The sequence below is a fragment of the Aplidium turbinatum genome, chromosome 11 (assembly GCF_918807975.1).
Source record: "Aplidium turbinatum chromosome 11, kaAplTurb1.1, whole genome shotgun sequence".
Taxonomy (NCBI): Eukaryota; Metazoa; Chordata; class Ascidiacea; order Aplousobranchia; family Polyclinidae; genus Aplidium; species Aplidium turbinatum.
Genome location: NC_137482.1, coordinates 16319860 through 16344314, shown reverse-complemented (window position 1 = coordinate 16344314; position 24455 = coordinate 16319860). Strand labels below are relative to the sequence as shown.

Genomic DNA, 24455 nt, shown 5'->3' with positions numbered 1-24455 from the left:
ACTCAATTAATCTGTGCTGTTTGTAGTCTTGGTGATGAAAATAAGTTTAAGTTAGAACAATAACATATGAATCCCGCGTGGATGAGTTTGTATCATTTGTTGTCAAACTGGCTGGTTTTTCGTCAAAAAAACATGAAGATTAATAAGCATCAGTGGAAACTAATTATTGAAGAGAAGAAGGTTTATGTTGACTTGCTCAATGGAATTTTATCATTGCTTGATTCGCTATGTTTGTCTTGAGGAAAACACCGATAAAATCAATCACATTGGCGTTTTGCAGCATCAACTACAGACACTTAGTTTTAAACTTGTTCTTTTTTCAAGCTTCTTAAACTAAATACAAAATGTCTCTCAAACGAACCAGAGCAGTTGTTCAAAATGAAGAAGCAGTGGGTGAAGGTGACTTGTCAACTAATCCTGGTAAGTTTGATTGGAGGGTTTCTATTATATGCAGATTAGTCTACTTTGATATTCATGACTTTTTTGATATTTTTCACATAAATATCACATTTGAAATGTGTTGCTACATTTTGCTGCTAAAGAACGAAAATTTGCAACCACTATGATTGTAGCATCAATTTGTATACGGTCAAATTTAACTCTATAATTACCCGGAGTTTTTGACACCGTTGGAGCTACCGTCTGGTAATTTTTGAGTTGTTTTATAGAATGACAATTTAGCGAACTTTTTGAATGCACTTTGCATTGTAATTACAGTGCCGGATTAACCAAGAGCGAGGCCCGTAGCAGATTTGATCTACATTCTACAAATCTACAACAATAAAAATAACAAAAGTCTAATGTAATGTTTTATTTGCAAGGAGAAATATAAATCTTCAACAATATTATTCAAAGGTCTTTTCGACGCATTTTGATCTCTGCAAATTTGACAATTATTTCAGATGAGTTCAGTGAGTTCAAAATGTCATTTTCAGTATTCAAAAGAGTTACATAGTGTAGCCGCTCTTGCCTCATCGTGTTTCGCAGATAGTTTTTAATCAACTTTAATTTTGAAAATGATCTCTCTCCAGTAGGCTACAATTAAGTTAGTTACCATCATACATAGATAAATGCGCAACAAATTGTAAACGTTAGGAAACGTGGTGTCAATATTGTTTTCTTTAATCAAAGGGAAATAGTTGAGTTCTGGGAGAAATGTGCTTTATGAATTCTGAAAACTGAGGTAGTTCATTTTTCAATCCGTCTTCCAAATCCTGGAAATATGCTTCTAAAAGGCTGTCAGCACTTTCTTGGATCTGCGCAGGTGTTAGGTCATGCAGATTTCGCAGAAAACTAAACTGTGTGTTTAATTGGGTGTATGCCTTGCGACGTTGCTCCAGCGCAGATTGTAGACTGTTCAATACTGCAAGGAAAACTTCCACCCGGAATCTGTCTTAAGGTGATCCATTGAATCTGGAACTGAACGACCGCTGCCTACATCCTCATCGCGCCTTCGAATTCGGACAATTCTTCTTGTGCTTGTTGGTCGGTAATCCGGCACTTTAGTCAGCTTCTGCGCCTCTGACTCAAACTTAGCGAATTGTTTTCTTAAAGTCTGTAGAGGTCCTGCCAAAGAGGCACACAACGCTAAAGCAATGTTAAGATTTTGCTGCTTTGCTTGAATAGAGGCTTAAGTTGCCTGGAAGCAATCGAGTAAGCTATTCCAAAAAAACACTAAGATTCCAGTTTTGAGCAACTCTATTTTCTCGAGGAGTTTATTTTCCTGCTGTCGACATTCTGCTTTTTGCTGTTGGTCATTCGCAAGTTTCTCCAGTGCCTCCTTTATGAAGGAAAACGTTTTTTAATAACCTTAATGGCATCAGCTCTTGCGGACCATCATGTTGCAGAGAGCCTCTTTAGCAGTCCACCACCTTAACACTCCAGAACGGACCACCGGTGTGTTGAAGCAGCAAAAAATACATAGATATTTTCAAAGAATTCAAAGAACTAAACTGTTTCTGGACACGGTTGTGCAGCGCATACACCAACTAAATCAACGAATGAGCATAGCATGGAACATATTTTGCAACAGCAATATTTTTTTTTAACAAGGGCCTGTACTCCGTTATGTTTCCCGCTCATGTTCGACGCGTTGTCTAACTCTGTCCACGGCAATCGGCAAGATTGATACCCTTCTCACTAGTGTACAGTACCAGGCTGTCGAAAATCTGCCGAGCAGTATGGCCCTCCATTGGCAGAAACCTTTCCACAGGCTCTGTTGGCTTGACATGTAATTTAATCCTACAATTATAATGTTCTCCTATGCCATTCCAGTTTGCAAGCCAAAAATTACTTGCCATGTTCAACATTTTTTTGCAAGAAAAAATGTTTTGCTCGCCAAACGCGGGGCCTTGTGAAGCGCGGGGCCCGTAGCAGCTGCTACATCTGCTACTATAGTTAATCCGGCGCTGCGACCAGTGCTGGTCTTTGGGGTGTGCAAACTGTGCGATCGCACAGGGCCCGCAAATTAGGGGGCCCGCAATTTACTCAGAAAATGCAGTAATTTTGTCATTTCCAATGGAAAAATTCAACAAAGGAATTAGCAACAAGAAAACATAAAGACTCAACGGGTGCAACCTATTTTGTCCCCTAAACATTTCGTACCCTGAAAAGATCGAGAAGAAAAACTACAGAGCCGAAGTCGCTGATCGGAATTGCCGCAAACATTTCAAATTTCTCTCGATCTTTTCAAGGGACGAAATAGGTCGAAGTTTGATTTTGTTACTCCGATTTCAGGGCACGAAATCGAGGTACGAATTTTTCAGGGGACGAAATAGGTTGCATCCAGACTCAACATAGAGACATAGCTTTATTTCTAAAAAATGCTGAAGAAAGCATGATCTTTCAACCCTTTTGCTATGCCACCAGACAGCACCATTATACAGTAATATTTATACCCAAATTTTTGTTGAACATGCTCTCAGAATGCCCCAAATTCAAAGTAATGTTTCAAAATTTTCTGGGGGGCCCCCTAGACCCCCGCCACTGGGTGTCACCTTCGGCGATCACGTCGTCAGGCTTCGCCCGCCTACCGTCAAACCACCCCCTCCCCTTTCAAAATACCTAGCTACGGTACTGAATTGGATCATTGTCATTGGGGCCCGCAAAGCATATTCCGCACAGGGCCAGGGCCCGAAATACCCTAAGACCGGCACTGAACCGACTCACTGACTTCAACACCTGACTAGGAAACTGTGTTCTTCCGAAAGCTAGTGCAATTCGTTATTACCACAGAGAAATCACAGCATCAGGCTAAAACAGGTCGTTAATATTATACATTTTGAAATTGTATGTTTGATTGCTATCTCGATATTGTAGATTGTATGTCAAGATTATTTGATTATTCTTTTTCAGTGCGAATCCATCATTTACTTTCCAGATACTATGGAGAACCTGGAAGGTCAAACTCCGAGCAGAAAAGTGAGCAGAGTGGCGAGTGGAAGGAACACGAGCAGAAATGCTGAGGTGAGTCAACATCAGTAGCGAATCGTTGTTCACTAAATAATCACAATGTCCGTGGTTCTTGGATAATAGTCTTGACTCTTGCGGTTAGCAGTGGCCACTCGAGTAATCAATTGTGGTTTTACAATATGACCCGATGCTCCCTTTGTGACTTGTTTTAAACCTTTTACAGTAGGCTATGTGGTTGTTTTACGAAATTGCTTTGTGCTATCAAACAGATTGAATTCTTATATCCCACATGGAAAAACTGGATCGATTGAATAATTTTGTTTTGATTGGCTATTTTTTTAACTGTTAACATGTTTTTAACTGTTTAAATTATTTCTTTCAAACTTGTATTTTTCAGGAACAGTCAGTGGCATCTGGCAGTGGTTTGTTTTCTGGACCATCAATTCATATAGGACAAGCTGAAAACACCATACTCTCAGCTGGAACAGTTGTTCAAAATCCAACATACAATCAATCTTTTACTGTAATCAACCAACACCACCATTATCAACCGCCAGGTGAGATTTTTTTTTGCTGAGACATGTTTTGCAAAGAAGATCGTTTATTTTATAGTTTACTGTTTGTATGTATCACAAACTACTGTATCTGTATTTGCACAACTATGCACAGCCACTTATAACCTTAACAACAATGATTTTTCTGAGATAAACTATGCATACACAATACACATAAAATCACATAAAATCTAACAATAGCCTCTTTTGGTTTTTAGTGGATTATTTCCAAAAGCATAAATTCGAAAAATTATCAATACAAATAAATCTATTTTCACGAGAGTCGGTGCAATATCATACAGCTAAACAAGCGATTTCGATCTTGTAAGTTCGATGCTTTTTATCTTTTTTTTCTTTTTTTTTGAGTATTTCTTACTATTCAATATTTCTTTAAACTCTCATGTTTCCTTCCGAACTGGATGCTGCTATTCCATAAACCTTTGTGATTGACCTAACAATCAACGGCTGTTTAGGATTACTTACATGCGTGAAATATGAAAACGTCATATCCGAAAAACTTAAATGTGAAGCGACACTTAATAATGCAATGTAGCCTACTAATTTCATTGTCTTGTCTTACAGAGTAATGAGCTAATCTCTCGCCCTTTAATATATCATTATTGTGCAAGTTAAAAAAATTAGAATGACGTCATCATGATTTTTATGACGTCACCTTTACGTCATTGTCCAAAATAAATCTAAGGTCTCTTTCTGTCAGACTAGACCCATTGGGAAATTTTAGAAATTGTCTATAGGTTGCCTGAAATAAACACAATGTCTTTTCACCACTAGTGGTGCTAAGTGCTGCTTTTTAATCTTAAACCCCCAAACTTTTCAAAATGATGCCAAATATCCAATACAGTAGTTGATTTTCTCATGTCAGCTATCAGTGAGGCATTGGATGAAAAAAAATAGTTTCACACCGGTTGTCTACATTGATAATGGCGGTACTACGACAGTTTATCGAACGACAGTTTATCGAACGACAGTTCATCGAACGACAGTTTATCGAACGACAGTTTATCGAAACGACAGTTTATCGAACGACAATTCATCGAACGACAGTTTATCGAAACGACAGTTTATCGAAACGACAGTTTATCGAAACGACAGTTTATCGAACGACAATTTATCGAACGACACAGGGCCGTAGCCAGACCGCAGAGCAAGGGGGGCCAACTTTTTTTAAGGAGGGCCGAAAAAATTTAAATGGGCAAACTCATTATAAATGTAGCTGTTGCTCTTGAATGTTTGGATTTTGCCAGAGGGGGCGAATTTGTTTTTAGGGAGGGGGCGAGGCCTCCCTGGCTCCCTGCTGGCTAGGGGCCTGGAACAACAGTTAATCGAAAACCTAACCCCTAACCTAAAACCTAAAACCTAACCCTAACCCTAACCCCCAACCCCCAACCCCCAACCCCTAACCCCTAACCCCTAACCCCTAACCACTAACCACTAACCACTAACCACTAACCACTAACCCCTAACCCTAACCCCTAACCTTAACCCTACCCCTTAACCCCCAACCCTACCCTTAACCCCTAACCCTTAAACTCCAACTCCCAACCACTAACTCCTAATTCTAACCTTAACTCTTAACCTCTAGCCCCTAGCCCCTAACTCCTAGCCTCTAGCCCCTGGCCCCTTCGATGAATTGTCGTTCGATGAACTGTCGTTTCGATAAACTGTCGTTCGATGAACTGTCGTTTCGATGAACTGTCGTTTCGATAAACTGTCGTTTCGATGAATTGTCGTTCGATAAATTGTCTTTCGATAAACTGTCGGGTCACGGATAATGGCAACCATCAAGATCATGACTTAACAAGTAAAAATGGGTGATTTTAGCTAAAGTGAAAATGTTTAGGCCTTTTGAGGCAGAGTATTCCATTATCTAAGAGCAAAATCAAAATGGTTTTCATTTTTGATTTTATTATGGTCAAAATTATGGGAACATGCGAGAGGCTAAAAAATGTGAAAATTTTTGAATTTTAACCAGGTCTAACCCAGCATTAAAAGTCCTATCAGAACAATTGTTATTGCTTTTATTTGTAATTTTTTATTTATTTATTTATCTTAAATTTTTCTGAAGGTGTTGCGACTGTGCCAATATTTTAACTTAATTACTTATTTCGGTCTCAAGCACGTTCTAACGTTCGCGTTTTGTCGCTTCTACTTTTTTCTAGACCTTTGCTATGTTGACGTGTATTGTTTTCGCTGTGATGGTCAGAAATAAAAAAACAATTTATTATTGATTACTATCTGCTTTGTACAGCGCTGAGAAGCAACGCATTCTGCGATGGGTACAAATATTATTACAATAACTTATTCGTACCCATGCTTTCGCCCAGTGGCTGAAGATTTAGATGAAGTGGACGGAAAGGCAAAGAAGCTTTGTGTCCACCTTTAGGCACGCCTTTAAGTGTCCTGCCAAAGACACAACTGCATGCTCTTGAGCGCTGCCGAACCAGCGCCAATTCGAGTGCCGTGCCAATGCACTCACCAAGAAGCGCAGTTACAACAACAGTAGGTACCAGGTAGCCTACATTATTATTATTATAATTCAAAGGTGTTTGTGGTGCAGCATTTAGGCGGCCAGGCCTTAAAAGGAACTTTATATCATTCTGCGTCCTCACAAATGTTAAAAAAATTAACTGACTCGGGGTAGGGAGTTTAAAACACGTGACCTGAAGCGTAGTTAGAACAACAGTAGGTTACTTGATTGTCAAATAATGATGAATGGATGTTCTGTTACGACTTTTCAATGTAAATAGTTTGTTAAAACATAAAGAGATAAAAAAATAGTAATAATAATAAAAAAGATAATAACAAATAACAATAAAATCCAGTACAATGAGATAAATAATAACTACGGTACTTTTAAGTTTACTTCATCATTTAACCAAACATTCATCATTCAAAAAGATTATTTGCGACTTGAGCCTTTCTAAGCAATAGGGGTAGCGCGCGCTACTTTTGGCTTATAGCGGTAGTGCATTACTTTTCATCGACTGGTAGCGAGTAGCGGTAGCGCCGCTTTTTTGGCATATTGTAACGGAAGCGATAGCGCGCTATTTTCAAAGTAACAGATGTGTGTACCCAGTGGAGGCTCGTGCCATGGGGCTGCAGGGCTGCAGCCCCACCTGAAAGAAAGAGAAGAGGAAAACATGTTTTCCTCTGTGTTTGTCTAACCCGGTTACTTTTTTCACTTAAAAATTGCGGATCGAAAATTAAAACATTGAAAGTTTCGTTTGGCAGCACCGATTTTGGGCAAACAGCTCTGCAGCCCGAGATTCTGGATTTCAAGCGCTTTGATTGGCTAAAAATTATCCTTGAAGCTCCACCTCTTTTGGTATTTTACAGCAATTTTTGAATCTGTTGGTGCTGCATTAAAAACAGCCCCACCTAACGGAATATCTTTACAAACTTTTTAAAGTTAGTTTTTATTTCGCAGAGTAGCGATGAGCCATGATTGTAGAAGTGTTAGCTGTAGAGTTAGGGTATTCAACAGGTTATAGGAAGTGCTAGTCCAGCCTAGGGCATCTCAAAATCACTTGAACCTTGTATGCAACGGCTACGCTAGTCAAGACTAAGCTCAATACTAGTAAAGTTTGTCACTAAAGCAATACGGTACCGTTAGTTTTTTTTAAATACAGCTTAGGAATACATTAACTTTTCAACAAATTTTGAATGCATTTTTTCAAAATGTGGGGTAAAAACATGCTCAGAACGCACCAAATTTAATGTGATTTTTCAAAATTTTCTGGGGAAACACCCCCAGACCCCCCCAACAAAACCATTCGCCTTCGGCGAGCTCAGCGACGGGCTTCGCCCCCCGGATTATTTATTGCAGCCCCACTGCTCACAAACACCACCAGCCGCCACTGTGTGTACCCAACTATCACACATCACAGATTGGGAACTCTAAACGAGTGTTATCCATCAACATCATCAAGTGTGAACTAGTAAACCTAGTGAAGGACAACATGGCTTTGAAATTGAAGGAAATTGATTTTCTTTTTTCAGAAACAACACCTCAACTGACGTCACATGCACCAACCTTATCTCAACAAATTACGTCATCTCCTCAACCTAAACAAGAAGAGGGTAAGCTATAGAAAGTTTCAGAAAACAAACCGAAATTGGTTGTTTCTAAAGATTGTACATATTTTGTTGTAAAATAACTCTAGAGTTATTTTGAAAAGCTCCCAGATGGAAAGTCATAATTATATAACTATAGATTAAGCTAGGCCGATACCTCAGAAGTAAATTACCAATATACTGTACCATTACCAATATAGATTAACGGCATCCGATAACTCGATTGTCATTTACAACATTTTGTGGTCAGCTTCAGCGTCAGGAAGCTCAGTCTGCAACCATCAAAAAAGTTTTATAATTAAATGGCTGGTTAACATTCTCATTCTGTATTTAACACAATTACTGTTACCAAGTTTTGTATATCTGTAGTAAGTCTTTGTCAGTTTCAAAGAAGATGGCTTAGTAAAACTAGTAAAACTTAGAAAAGCTAAGAAACTCCTTTCTCCTGGCGTATCATTGAAATGCTGGTAGCTTTTGAAAAGGTTTTAAAACCAGAACCGTTACTGCGCTTAATCAGTTAATCAATAAATAAATCACCCAATCACGTTGACGTTGTGAGACTGAATAAAATATAATTAGAATTAATTGATCTTTAGTTGATTAGTTAATATTAGTTTGTAGTTTTGATATTAGTTTTAGTATTAGTTTACAATTATAATAAGTTGTGAAACTGCAGTTATAGCGAAATCGATTGATAATTATAAAAATGAGAAAGGTAGACTGTTGCTGCATTGTTAACAAGGCATCTTTAACTAAATGCTAATAAACTTTTGCTAAAACATAAGTCACTCAAAGTCGCGTAAAGTTAACATCAACGACAGTGGCCATTTTGAAACATAATGTTTGCAAATATATTTTTTTTATTGATTTTAAGGTCCAAAAAAAGATTTCAAAAAATTGCAAAAGATAACTCGCAAACTTTATGATCCGAAGCATGACGTTGATCTCTCTAATTTTAAAGTTCCCCCAAAGAACATTCCAGAAATTTATCCTGAAATGCTTCAAGTTGATTTTTATCAAGGAAGGTTCATTCCTGACGATGACAAGTACAATCCCAAAAGTCAAGGAATTGAGTTGACCGCTTTTGACGAAGCAGTAACAATCGATAAATTAGTTTCCGATATTCAAAAGAACAGGTTTGTGTCGGTTATCGGATATCCTGGGTCTGGAAAAACAACCCTATCGAAACGTCTGGCACGACGACTTTCTCAATGCGAAAACTGCCTTGTCCTAAGAAAGCTTTTTATGGAGATGAACAACTGCAACGAACAATTGAAGTTGAAAGAGTTTCTACTGGGAGACTGCAATTACAACTTGAAAGACGACGAAAAAAATTCTGTTTTTGAATGCATCACAGACAATCCAGAAAATTGCTTTATAATTTTAGATGGATTTGATCAGGTGAGTTGGACCCTGAAAGAAAATGTGAAAAAATCCAATTACAGCACTCCACTCAGTTATTGGAAGATTGTGGCAAATCTGTGTTTGGAAAGATTTCTTCAAAGCTGTCACTTGATATTCACTTCTCGACCACATGCTATGCTTAATATTCCAAAAAGATGTCGACCCAAACTCACGTACTTCATTCGGGATCTGACTTCTCAAAATATGAAAATACTATTCGACGCCTTAGTCAACGACCAAAAACAACCAGAGATGATTTGGAACAATCTTACAGTAAAAACTCCTCATTTAACGTCAATGTCTCACAACCCTCTGATGATGCAACTCTACGTGAGAGCATCTCTTGGATCGTCTCAATTTGATGATATATCCACGATGACCAGAATATTTCATACTGTATTGTTAAATCTCAAGTCCACTACACACACCGTTTCCACATCTGATGATGTTGTCATCAAACTTTCCAAAATCGCGTATGAAGCAACAAAAAAAGGAACCGTATTGATCACAACAGACGATCTTATAAAAGAAAGTCTCACCAGTCAGAAAGTTCAAGATCTTGTCGTCACTCTAATGGGAGCAAATAGAGAATATGCACTCCTGGAAGGGCAGCAACGGTTATATTTTAGTCACCAGACCTTCCAAGAGTACTTCAGTGCTTTATACATCTGTCGTGAATTGTCATTACCTGATTTCAAATTATTCGTTCAAAATAACTTACTGAAGGGTCACTGGTCTGTGGTTGTCCAATTTACGGCCGGACTCCTTTTGGATCCAATCATGAACAAAGGTAAGTTTGAGTTTTATCTGCAGACTATTCATCATAAAACTAACAACAAGTTATATTATTCCGTTTCTTTGGATTGTAATAAGTTAATAATATAATAAGTTAATAAGTTAAAAGAAGGTATAATTTATCAACGTGGTGAGAAAAAAATCGTTACATTGATTTATCCTCCTTAAATAAATTTTAATTGACCAATAAAACCTTGAGACATGATGTCAATTTATAGAATTATTGCACCAACAACAATACTTTTTTTAAATCTGTAACTTTTAATTTAATCTTTTTTTCCTAACTACTAAAATTTATTTGCTAAAAGTAAAATTACTTTTTGGAACCACTGGCTTAGACGTTCCGCATGTGCCGACAATCTTTATTTCCCAATGGGTCAACCACACAGCTGCTTCAGAGCAGTGTATTCCATAGTGGAGGATAGTTTGTAGCCTATATGATCACTAACATTACATCAAGAACAATAAATTTATTCATTCTGGATTATCAACAGCGTGTTTCATTTTTGTAGACCTTTCGAGCACTGCCATGCCCCAACGTCCTTCAGTAGAATCTACGTCAGCACTGACGCAATTAATATCTCAATCAACACTTCGGACGTCACAAATTGCTTCAAGTAGGAATATTGTTTAGGCCGCTTAATCAGCGGTTCCTAAAGTCTGACCCAACGTGATTACTTTTATTTGTGTTACATTATCAATACTCAAAATTGTCTACCCACCGACTCTGATAAAATGGCGAACTTGACCCTGTGTCAAAAAATATTGGTGACCGTTAGCGTACAGAAGACAAAGTCATTATTTGTTTGTTACTTGCCTGGTGGGACCTGTATTGGTGGCAATCTTTGCTTCACAGCGCCTTAGCCACACAGATGCATTAAGCGCGGTGTATTTCACAGTAGGGAATCATTTGCATATGAGCACTGACTGTTTTAATAGCAAGCTGCATTAGATGATCGAGTTGTAATGTAATCCTCCTAACCGGTGGCCACTGGCCAGTGCCAAATAAGACTTGGCTTTTACTCAAATCACAACAAAAATTGTCATTCACATGAAGCCAGATGTATGTTCGATGGTTGAAGATTGAAATTAATTATTGCAAATCTAACAAAGCCGACTAATTTAGGCGTTAAATTGGGGCTTTAACAACATTATACAAAGTAACTTAAACCTCAGGCTATACTTTATTTCTTCACTTCGAACGCTGAAAAGTTCATTTGCACACCAAGATTGTTTGTTTAATCAAGATAAAACGACAAGCCAGAGTGTAGTAAAGTTAGAACCGCATTTCCACAATTTTTTACACGTTATCTCGCAAACATTTTGGCAAAACCCAGATCTGTACCGCTCGTCAAAAGTTTACAACAAATTACAAACCAAAAATTTCAGTTAAGAAATTATTTTCAAAGCTTACAGTGATGTATTAATAAAGCTAATGTGCTGTTTGGCAATGGTGTGGCTGATGTACGTCTGCAAAGGTGATGATGGTAAGTCGTAATTTTCATGAGAATGTAATTTCTTTCAGGTGAGAAGTTGCAAAAGCAGAAAATATTTATTTCAGAGCTGTACAAGAAAACTGGAGAAGTTGCTACAAGTAATTAAATGTTTTTACTTGGTCTACACAGTTTTCTATGTTAAAAATGTTTCACCAATTTTGATGTAGCCTATATTTAAAGGACTACAACTCAGTATTCATTGCTTTTTGAGTGGTTCAAACTCAATTTATTTACCAAGCAAGACCTGTTGGGAAGGAGCGATCTTCTTGGCGTCAGCACTAACTGACTACTCACTATAGAACAGCAAGTATTGTGTTACGCTAATCATACTGGTGTAGCCCCCACACTAGCCATCAAGAATTTTTTAAAAACATGTGTTTCTCGACAGTCGAGTGTAGCAAGAATTGACAGCGGTAGGCTTGTGTTTCGCCCATACCTACCAGGGAGGCGAGGGACTTACTCTGAAAAAAGGGACCCACGCGGTGGATGGTAATCTGTGGGTATATAAAGAAAACTTATTGGCTGCCTCAAGCTTATCTACCTGTCTCACATTTTCGCTTGCTGATGTTGGAACAGACTAGGAAGTGGCGGGTCAAGCTCGAAACCTAGCACGTCTTGGTAAAATTCTAATTTTAGATTATTTGTATGCATCAGTATCGCACCACTAATTCATGCTACATACTTCTCAACCGCTGTTTTTGTCAGTCAATTGAATCCTAACATTTACGAAAAAAGAGCCCAGCCTCATGGGCGATACACGTGTATATCGTTGTCAATTCTTGCTACACTCCACTGCCGAGAAGCACAAGAAAGAGCTTGTTAAGTTAAAATGGTCTTGACAAGATAGGTTAACTTTTTTCAACATTTTAGGCTACACCTTCGTTAAAGCCATGACGTCGATTGTGGTGTGGCAACCTTTTGACTACAACCTTCAATTTTTTCATGATTATAGACAATAAGTCAAGTCAATTTATGTTGCTTCAATAGCGCCACATATAAACAAACAAGTAAAGTAAGTGAAAAGTGAAAACAATGCGTTGTAAGTTATAGCTGTTGGCAATTATGATGCAATCAGGATGGTAGCGAAAGACCATAAGTGGTCATTTAGTCAGCCACCACCCCTAACAATAAATCAGGGATATCTAAAGAAAGGGATACGAAGGCTTGCAGCGATTGCCTTATTCTTATGACACTATTAGGGCGGTAGTTTGTAGTGCTTTAAACATGTGGTTCTTTTTAAAATTGTAGAAAGTTTTGTAGTGCAACTGGTACAGTCAGCTACAGAAGACAGTTAGCAAATGTTACGTAGAGTATGTAAAGAATACTGGTTTACAAAGACAGTTGAAAAGTTACCAGTAAGCTATTTTTTTAACAAAGCCTTTGCAGTAGGCTAGATGTAAAGCAAGTGTATGGCCCAGTATGGGTAGTTGAATTAACAAGCAGAGATGTACGTATGCGCCGCAAATTCTACGCCGCATACTTGCGGCGTATACTTTTTGTTTGCGCTAACGCTTGCGGCCACATTTTTTTGGATAGTTTGCGCTTGAGGATGCGCCGTAAAGTTTTCGTGGTTTTTTAGCGCATAGCGTCAACGCATACTTTTTAATGTCTTAGTTGTTGTTTGCAATTTTTTTTTGCCAAACTGCGAAATGTTGACGTCTTGCAATTGCCCATTGTTCTAGTGTTGTGTCACAGTGGCATCTATTGTTCAGTCAGCTGGAGTTTGTTTGTAGCCTATATCGCACTACTGCCTTTGACGCTAGAGTCCCACGTGGAGACTGAAGTCTTGCAGAAAAAAAGAAAGATTTAGTTAAAACAACTTAGGCCTACTGAGAAATTACTTAGTAAATTACGGGTCAGAACAGGAATGTAATGTATGCAAGCAAGTAGGTAGGTTGGTAATGTCGCTCCATGTAAAAAATGTAAACAATGACTTGGCTTCGTAGTGTGAAGTTTTTTTAGTCAAGCAGTGTTGAAGGTGTTTGTAAGCAATTGTGAGCACTTAAATTTATATTAGTTAAGTCTTGCATTTTGGGGCAAATCAGAAACTTCTCAGACAATGAGCACTCATTGAGCAGTGCAGCCTATGTATCTAAACAAACTCAAATATTTGGTCTCCGACCGTGATTGCTTGCATGATGTTGTTATATCAAACAAGTAACCGTAAGCATGCAGTGAATATCCAGGCTTGATGTTAATAGCGCAATGCAGGTTCTCATAACAAGATTTATTAAACTATAGGGGAACGTCGGGTTAATTGAGCCACTTTTTTGCATTTTTTTATATGAGTTGCTTTTATTTCTTCATTCACAGTGGTCTACCTTCTGCGTATATTAAACAATATTTGTAGGAAGTACAAGCCTTATCGAACGACGACAACCGGGTCCACAGGTGTTTAAAAACTAATAGTCAAATGGCTCAACTAACACCACGGTAAGGGTTAGTTGAGCCACAGACTGGGGTTAGTTGAGCCGCATTTATTATTTTTGAAAACACAAATTTAACCAAGTTTCTTTTCCAAGCCTTAGTTTATATTTAAAGTAATAATATCAATGTATGAAAACAGGTTAACAATTGTTCCAAGAGTCGCTTGTAACTCAATTTGCAGATAAAACAATGAAGGTATTGCTACGGCATCCAAATAACACCATTTCATTATAGCTTGACCAGTGACCACGTTTATGAGCTTTTGTTGAGTTTTATGTAGTTCAAAGAGATTTATTGGATCGTAAACAGACTTATCCAACGGCTGCAATCTATGTAAGGTGTGTGAAGGTATTGTAAGCATTATAACGCCCTTTATACACTGGCTCAACTAACACCGAAGGCAGTGGCTCAACTAACACCTTAACTATACCGCCATGAAAATGTTAAAACTACAACAAAACTTCATGGCACACCATGCCGCTTTTTATTCAGAACGTAGCTTGTTTGGTAAGCTACCAAACAAATTAAATGAAACTGTCTCAGTAACCAAGTATAAAAAAATATTATTGGACATACGTCTATTTTTGAAATCTACTTTCCAAGGTCAAAACACAACTTTTTAACTTTAGCACCACGTATAATATCAATCGTCAACTCAAACCAGATGGGAGACCACACGATGAGAAACTTTAAGACCACGTGATGATAAAATGTGGTTACCTCACAACATTTAAGAATTAAAAGGGGTGGATCAACTAACCCAGTGGCTCAACTAACCCGAGCTTCCCCTACTATCGACGCCAATTGGCATTTTACGATAAGCAGAGATAGATTATTTACGATAAACAAAAGCCCTTCCATTGTCAGACGTATTAAAAGCCTTCGTATCCCCTTCTTTTGATATGCCTGCAATAAATCTAACTAAATATTCATGTACACATGTGTGCAAAGTTACGTAAAACTACTTTGATAAATAAAAAGGGTTTAGCCACTGACACTAAAAGAAGCAAAAAAAAAGTAACTGCTGTTAGTTTGAATCTTCATCCCAGATTGAGAAAACCGAGGATAAGGATTCAAGGTACTAACCAAGAATAGGCCAACAACCAATCTGTAATTGTCTGCTAGAATTCAGCGTTCGCCAAAGTTTTACTAAAATATCACGGAAAAAACGATTACAATAAAAAAGTAGCCTATAAGCCACCATCACAACGTATCACCATAGATGGTATCACCATAGATGGTATCACCTCAAGGTGGACACGAAGATTGGCTTCCTTGCCTTCCCGTCCACTTAATCTAAATCTTCAACCACCAGGTGTAAGCCTGGATACGACAAACAAAAAACAACGTAATAATTATTATGGAAAACAGACATAAATAGGATGATTTGGTACTGCTGTAGATGATAAAAATTAAGAAGAATGATAATGCTGAAAATTGAATGAAGCTGTTGTCCAGGCATTTAATTAAATAACATGATGCGTGCTACTGGTGTAAATTAAGCTAAGCTATCACAAGATGTATTCAGTGACAATTTGCTTTTATTCCGACGTTTCGTTAATCAGACACGACTGACTTTTTCAGGGGGCTAGACCAGGTAGTGACTACCTGTCTAGCATGGCAAAACACAGGACCATATCAATCAATTAGTCAATTTCGAAGTGGTTTAGCTTTATCTGATCAGGGGATTTCCCAAAATTTGACTACGTGATTTTGACGTCACTTCCTTTGTTAACTTCCACGTGGAACATCTTCACCCTGCTTCAAGTCTGAGAGACTTCACTAATAGTGCATATTTTTCTTTTTTTTGCTTTCAGTGTCATTTTAATTGACTTTACAGTCTTTTCACGGCCAGTGAAGTAGCCTATAGTGGTTTTGCAGGATGTGTTAGTAGCTAGTCACAAGGTGGTAGATAGTGGTTCTGCGAGTCAGGTGAATGAGAAATTTGTAAACTTAGTTGATCTGTCTTGAGGCAAATGCACTTTATATTTAGGCTATCTGTTGGGACTTTTTGTGCAGAAACTGACACAAGACAGTCGTTTATCTTTAAATACAAAACTGGAAAAAGAAGCCAAAACTTATAAGTATTGAAAAGCTTGAAGTCTGTTTGCACTATCTCAGCACCAAAGGATCGGTCAACAGCCTTAATATTGTACTGGAAATCGATTTCGTGAGAGGCTGTAGCCCTCATATCTTCAATCTCGTATGAAACAAGTTGTGGTTCGTACGAAGAAAATAAAATATACAGAATTTGGAAGTAGTTTATAGCAGCTAGCTTGTCGCCATCATGTGCTGGAACTTTTGTGTGGAGCGGCTGTTGCTTTGGTGTATATCACCACAAAATCACCAAATGAGGCAGCCTTTAAAGTTCTTCTCGACCTCTGGCCTTTCCTTGACAAACAGGACTTCCAAGTGTGTGAAGTAAAATGCAGGAACGAAAAGACTAAATGTGAAAACACCATTTCTTTTGTCAAGCTGCATTACTTCATGATACTTCTAGAAAAGATTAAAAAATTTTGGAGCTGACTCTCATCTTTTCTGGTAAGTATCTTGTTTTTACTTTATACCCTCTAAAACAGGGGTTCTTAACCGGGGGTAAATTTACCTCCAGGGGGTAAATTTCACCTACCGAGGGGGTAAATTTACTGAATCATAAATTAAAGCAAATTTCATTTTTTCAGTTATTAAAAAACTGGTAGTGTTACACTCGATTTCAATTCAAATTTAGGCCTATGCTTAATGTAAGTTTTTGTATTTTTCTTTTATCTCCACGCAAGTAGACTACCGGTAGACCTACTAGTTTCATTTCAGCAGCGTATGTGTGCTACATTTTTGGAAAAAATGGATACTGGAAAACTAAAGAAAATGGATAATTACTTTCAACAAAATAATATATCCTGGAATCATGTGGGTTTACTTTGCATAGAAGGTGCCCCTTCTACGCTCGGTGCTAAGTCTGGCTTTACAACTCTGGTGAAAAAACGCGCACCGAACATCATTTCTACTCACCGTGCCTTCATCGACATGCACTGGCAAGTAAAACCCTTCTAGAATATTTGAAAGCAGTATTGAAACATGTGGTTGAATGTGTGAATTTTATCAGGGCACGTGCTCTTAATCATCGTCTTTTCAAAGTGGTTTGTAATCAGATGGGATCAGAACACTCTGTTCTCCTTTATCACACCAAAGTTCGGTGGCTTTCTATAGGGGTCTTGTTTTGTCTCGAGTTTTCGAACTACATGGTGAAATCGAGATGTTTCTTCGAGAACGCAAATCCCCATTGAGTAAGCACTTTAGCGACAACAAACTTATTGGTGCATTGGCTTACTTGACAGACATTTTTTCAAGTTTAAACTAGCTCAATATGCAAATGCAAGAAAAAGTCTTACCATTATAGATGTAGGCTAGGCTACGTGATAAACTTCAGGGCTTCCAGACAAAATTAGATCTGTGGAGTAGAAGAGTTTAAAGAGGAGTTTACGCAAATTTTCCAACATTTGATGATTGAAATGTCAGTAGAAGTCGTAACGAGATTTCTGATCTCGAAGTCGAAATATGCCAGCACCTTGCCGCCTTGAAAAAAAAACTTTGACAGTTACTTCGAAGGTGAAAGTTTTAACAATACTGCTCTTTGGATAACTCATCCCTTCGAAGCCAAGTTAGAAAGTATTGCTGACGATGATCTTTGCAAAGATGAATTGATTGATCTTCAATGTTCAACAACGCTTTGTTCCAAATTCTTATCGTGCAATGGTGACTTTTCCAAGTTTTGGTATGGATTAGTCGAAAAGTTTCCTACGCTGACTAAGCGTGCATTTGAAGTTATTATACCTTTTCCAACTACTTATCTGTGTGAAGCAGGGTTCTCTTCATGATTGACTATTAAAACAAAACATCGATCTCGCTTGGTTTCCAAAGACGACATGCGAGTAGATCTTTCAACGACTGTTTCAAGAATCTCCAAAATTGTTCGTGGAAAGCAAGCACAAAAGTCATTTGAGCAGACATCATTTTTCACAGGAACCCATCAAGAACAATCGTGTCTTCGGCAAATAAACAGCTTGTTTTTGATTATTGCCAAGGTAAATCCAGACAAAAAAGGATGTCTTGAATTTCTTCGCATGGTTGACTGGACACGATGACATCACAAGGGGCCACCAAAACGGTGGGGGTAAATTTTGCTTTTTTCATTTGGCCAGGGGTAAACGAGACAAAAAAGGTTAAGAACTCCTGCTCTACAATCTACATTAATGCGGAAATTACGTTTCTGTGGTACTGTAATTAGCTTACGGATGATAATTGATATTGCAGGAGGAGTGTTGCTTGAAGGAAAGGTATTTAGAATGAAGGCACTTGGTGCAAGGCATCATGCACGCTAGGTGGCGAAAGTAATTTACACCATTAAGATAGCCATGCTGCAGCACCAGGTGAAAGAAGATATTCCACAGTCTCAACTGATAAAAGTAGTCGACCTTGTAAAGTTTCTATGCCTGTTCTATGTCAAGGCATGGTCAAGAGCAGCTTTACCCTTTCAAGCTCCTGTCGAGGATTAGAATTTATACATAATGTTGTCCACCAATGTGAAAGAACATAAATCTGAGAGATTTCGACAATTCAGCCACGCCATGGCTAGCAAATTCGAAAACCACTTTTGGTATCTGACAGAGCGTTTGGTCGTCCTTTCTCTTGTCAGTGATGCTGGTGTGCAAAAATAGCAAAGTATGGCTAGGGCCATGAAGAGATAAAGCAAATAATCTTCTTTGAAAGTGCTGAGCAGCAGATGCTTGCCATTACATTTTCCACGCAGCTGAAAGACTTATTTGGCTCAAAGTCTTGATCGGTTTTCAATATTGTTAATGAGGACCCTATCTTTCTGTCCAAACGGCCTTCTTTCTGAGAAAAAAGATGAGGAAAATAACCGCATCAAAGGACGACTTTCTCATCTCAAGGTTGTGAATAACTCTTCAGAACGAGCTCTTGGGCTTGTCACAGACTACCATCAGTCTGCGGTAACGAAATCACAAGATCAAAACAATTTCTCTATCAGGTGGCGCAAGACTTCCGTGAAAACCAAAACAGCCTTTTGTCGAAACTGAATTCAGAACGGTGCACAAAGAAAATCATGTCTGAAATGTGGCAGAATTTGATATTTTGAGAGTACACGTCTCAGTGTTCTTAGAGTTGCTAATTAAACCACTTTGCTTGCCACAAGTTTGTGTTACTGCGTCTTATTGTGTCCATTAAGATGCTAGTGTGCATTAGAAGATAGCGAGTGAGCAGTTTCCGGGATAAGCAAAAATTCGATATTTTGAAAAATTTCAAACCAGGTGAACCAGGGTCAAACGTTAATATTTTTTTGTGAAATTTGGTGTAGGTGATACATTTACCAAAAAGAACATTATTACAAACTGACAAAGATTTAAAAGAAAACATTTTTTTCGAGATTTTGAGCCAGCCTACTGCAGGCGACAGTTTTTGTAGGCAGCTGACAAAGTTGCCAACTTTGCAGTTTATCAGCAAGCTCAAACTCGCTTTTTTAAGTTCACGCGTATTTTTTGCAACTTAAAAGTTGTTTGTCCTTTTTAATTTATTTTTGATAAAACCTAAAAATTTTGTGGGTTTTTTGTTTCAACTAGTTTAGTTCCACATTTAATTTAGTTTTCACATTTTACTGTTTTTTGCTTTAATTTATTTTTCAAGGATAAAGATCATCATCATTTTGTTCCTTCCTCGTATTGAGGGTTGGATACAATGCGCCATTGTTCTCGACCATGAGCTGTGCGTACTGCACATTCATAAGTTAATTTTGTCCATTTTGTGATGTTTGTTGTCCAAATCATTCTTGGTCTGCCTTTACTTCTTCTACCGTTTATCTTCCCTTCTATTAATGATCTTTGTAATGAATTTTGCCTTATTGTGTGTCCGAAATACTTCAATTTTCTTCTTTTGACTGTTTGTAAGAGCATTTTGCTTGAATTGAATTTGGAGAGTACTTCATCGTTAGTGATCTTTTGTTTCCATGAAATTTTTAACATTTGCCTGTATGTCCAGAGCTCGAAGGCATCGATCCGTTTCTCCATTTTTTGTGACATTGTCCAAGTTTCAGAATTGTATAATAGGGTCGACCAGATATAGCATTTTAAGATTCTGAGACGAGTTGATAAATTTAAACGTTGATTGGTTAAAATATTTTTCATTTTTCCAAATGTAGTTCTTGCAATTTCTATCCGTCTAAGAATTTCATGGTCACACCTCCCATCTTCAGTTATTAAATGACCAAGATATGAAAAAGATTTTATTGTTTGTATAATTTCATTGTCAATTATAAATCGGAGTACTGGAGTGTCTGGTGATTTTGAGATTATCATTGATTTGGTCTTTTTAGCGTTAATTTTCATATTAAATTCTTTACCAATTGAGTTAACATTGTCCAATATTTCTTGAAGATCTTCTTGTGATTCAGCCAACAGAACAGTATCATCAGCATAGCGTAAATTTGTTATATTCAAGCCACCAACTTACAAACAAAAAAGTCAAGTTATTTGGCAACCTTGCAAAAACTCCCACCTATCTGTAGGCGACACCCATTTCGTTTTCAGTCGCTGAAGAGAAAGGATTAGCTTTGATTCAGTTGCAGAAAGAAATAGTTGGTTAAGCTTCAATTCAGTTGCAGCAAGAAATAGTTGGTTTAGCTTCAATTCTGTAACTTCTGTTATCATTCTGCTTGGTTTCATCATACAAATGTTTTAAAGTTTGTTCTTTCCATGTCTTCTGAGTTTGGAACAAAAGCTTCAGCTTCGATTGAGCTGCAGCAAGAAATGGCTGATTGGCAAATTTTCATGATCAAGTTCTAAAATTGCTTCTAAGATTTATAAAAAAAAAATCAAAGTTTTTTTAATTTGCAAGCTCTGGTTAGTTTAATGTTTTAACAAAAGTTTAATTTCCACCTGAAAAGCTAGCCAACTATTTTATGCTGATTTGATAAAACTCCGAGGCCGTTGAAGACAAAACTTGTGATTTTGTGACCAGCTAACAAAAGTTAATCAATATATTTTCAAATTAGAACTTTGACTTAAACCTAAAAGTTTTATTCAAAATATTTTGTTTATATTTTTGTTTGAGATAGAAATGAATTAATCTTTTGTTCTTAAGTAAACAACTTGTGTTATTTGTTTGATTATTTTATGGTTAGAACCAAACTGTGGTTTTAGACTACAACCTGGTTAGCCGAGCTAATATTGATTGATATTATTTCTGCATTATTAGATCACAATGATCGTCGCTCCATCATCCCCATCACAAAAATCCTGCGGGAAGGCAATGACTTGAAAGTGACAGTCACAGCAGGAAGTCATTTTGATGGAGGGAGGATACGGATGGAATCCTCCGACACTCAGAATGACATCCATGCGGTGACGTCATTCCTCAAGTCGATGCCGACGCGAATTGGATTCCTTTCTCTGTCCGGATGCAGAATGAATTCCAATCGATTCCGTCCATGGAAGGAAGCGATCAAATCGATGCCTGGATCCGTAAGTCATGTTTAACTTTTATATTAACGTTTACATTGATTCATGGTCAGTTGTTACGCTGCATTACGTTGTTTCAACGTCTGAATTTCAACAAGTTTCACAAAGTAAGTTCGAGTTTCCAATTGTAATCATTTTCTAGCAATTCTTGTAAACATAAAATAAATAAACAAAAGTCACAATAATAAATTGTTTATGTTTAATTGTTGAATCATAATTAATATGTGTTTAGATTGTTTGGATGCGTTTCCATGGCAACCTCCTATCTGTCGATGACGCCATCGAGGTGCTGAATAAGATTGAGAAGAAAAGTGAGATGTCGGGATCCCTCGGTGATGGAGATGGGAGGTGTGAGAGAAATCTGAACATGGAGGAAAGATCCAAGCTACAAGAAGCACTGGATCGATTGGACAATAAAGTGAGATTTGTTTACGTTGTATCAACGTTATAACAATTAATTGCGTCAACATTGAATTAACGTCAATTATTTGCTTTGTCTTTTACAGAAGTTGAAGATCAAAGTTGGCCTGGCTGGTTCTGTTGATGACAATTCTCTTTACATGGCGCACAAGGATCGTTGATGTTTTTATTTATTTGTTGATGTTTATAATAAAATTATGTTATCGAGTGATTTTGTTCGGTTGAGTTAAAAATACAACAACAAACTGCTTGTTTACATCTGGTGACGTAATTTTTGTAAAATATTGATAATTTTCAACTATAATGTATTAATCAAACCTTGTCTAAAAAAATAAATGGTGCGCATGTATTTGATTGTACTTAGTTGTGTCTCACGTTGGATTTAATTTTTTCCTCTGAATTTTTTTTGGTCACACTAAGCCGGTTTTCTGAACTTTTAACTTGCTGAGTCTTTATTTTGTGACATCATAATTTCATTAAACTTTCAAGGTGAAAAGTTCAGGAAACTTGTGTGTAGTTTTCTGTATCATAAAGTTCAAATCGCCCTTGTTGCAAGTGTTCATTGTACAGTAATTTTCAGCCTATTTTTTCTTTTGTTGAAGAGAGGGATTGGGCTTGTTATGTTTAACTTCAGCTGGTGGTTAAAATCGCCCTTGTAAGCCTATTTTTGTAGTATTTTCACATAAATTTTTTTATCTTTTTCATTTTTTTTTCTAGGTTTGGTGGCTGTGCAAATTAAAAACAGTGACATCCAAACAGGGGCGCCGGAAGCGGGGGGGCAAGGGGGCGGATGCCCTCCTGCCCTCAATTTTTCTACAGATGGAGGGGCAGGGGGGTAATGGTGCCCTTTTAAAGTCATGTAAGCCACTGCACATTTTACAATATAACAATTTCTGCTATTCGTTTTTAGCCTAATTATAATCATTCATTTTGCCTCAAAATAATATTTACGGCACAAAATTTTACAACACACTACAGGCCTTAAAAATCGTTTTTTTCTTCGGCAGCTATCGTGGCCTACCGGGAGCTACTTCTCGGCGGCCAAATCTGCGTGCTTGGAGGCCAAAATACAAAATAAAAATAACGATAGCACAAGTAAATAGAATTAAACTTGCAACAATGCTAAAATGATCATTTAGCATTGTTGAAGTCTGGGCCTGGGCGACGTCCTACAATAGAATCGTTGCACCACGCAATAACTGCTTTATCGGGATTGTAATCCAGTAGCTACTGCGGGACCATCTAACGACACTCGCACGAGTGTCTCCAATGTGGCTGATTTTAAAGAAGTTCGCCACCCCCCTAGAATTCTTTTTAGCAACGAAAAACAGCGTTCGACATGTGTTGACGATGACGGCAAGGTAATAAAATAAGTATTTCAATGCTGTGAAGGACATTACTAAAAGAAGCATAATTTTTGCAAAATATGATCAAAAAATGTTTTTCCCTCGGATGTCAACTAGTTCTCCTTAACAACGATTCAATGTCCGACAACATTGAATCGACATAAAAACGACAATATTGCCAGCCGATGTAAATTAGCACTTCGGATTAAGACTTTGTTAACATAAACGTCGGGAATAACAAACAAGACTTACAGCGCTGGTGATTGCAGATGGATATATTCCATCAATAACAAATATTCCCGCACAATGCAACAGTGGCGATTATGACGCGCTGACCTAATTTTGCGTCACTCTTTGATACTACATATTTTTGACAGTTAATCCACGATCATTCTATTGCGAAATTAAATAATTGGCTAGAAGAGACCGGCGGCCAAACTTGACCGATTGAGGACGTAGCACCGGCGGTCATTCAAGCACTACTTGGCGGCCATGGCCGCAGGCTGCTTTAAGGCTTGACAGTAGGTTACATCATTATAACATAGCATGATGCCCTTCTTTGTATACCGGACATTTGTAGGCTATCATTACTCAATACATAGTGAGCTGATAGATTAGCATTATCGCTACATCTTATCTTAAAACTTGAAAAAAAATTGACCTTTTAGTAAACAAAAATGCCCTTTTTTCGTAATCTTGCCCCCCTAGTCAAAAACCGTTCCTGCGCCCCTGCATCCAAACACTGTTTTTGCATATTTTAAACCTTTTGGTTTTGCCATCTTTCCCTTTTGTTGGTGCCAAATTCGTGTGTTTACTTTGCCGTTCTCTACATGTTCGCACCAGCAATGAAAAATAAATTGAATCGAATTGTAATATCAACAAAAATGTTTATAATATTATCAAATCAAGGTTTGTTTATGTTCTTCAACTTGAGTTCGATAAACATCAACAAAAGTAAGTTTGTTTATTTAACCTATT

The 24455-nt window shown here is 37.6% G+C and overlaps 1 protein-coding gene across 1 annotated transcript; it reads left to right on the top strand.

Annotated features, from left to right (window-relative positions):
* The first annotated feature begins 333 nt into the window (after positions 1–333).
* LOC145780255 (uncharacterized) lies at positions 334–22706 on the top strand. The gene is made up of 10 exons (XM_082591958.1): positions 334–420; positions 3380–3465; positions 3809–3968; positions 7986–8066; positions 8935–10254; positions 10772–10876; positions 11785–11853; positions 21449–21714; positions 21944–22129; positions 22218–22706. Exons 1-10 carry the CDS (start codon positions 345–347, stop codon positions 22290–22292), a joined length of 2424 nt encoding a protein of 807 aa, XP_082448084.1. The 5' UTR covers positions 334–344; the 3' UTR covers positions 22293–22706.
* The last annotated feature ends 1749 nt before the right edge of the window (positions 22707–24455 follow it).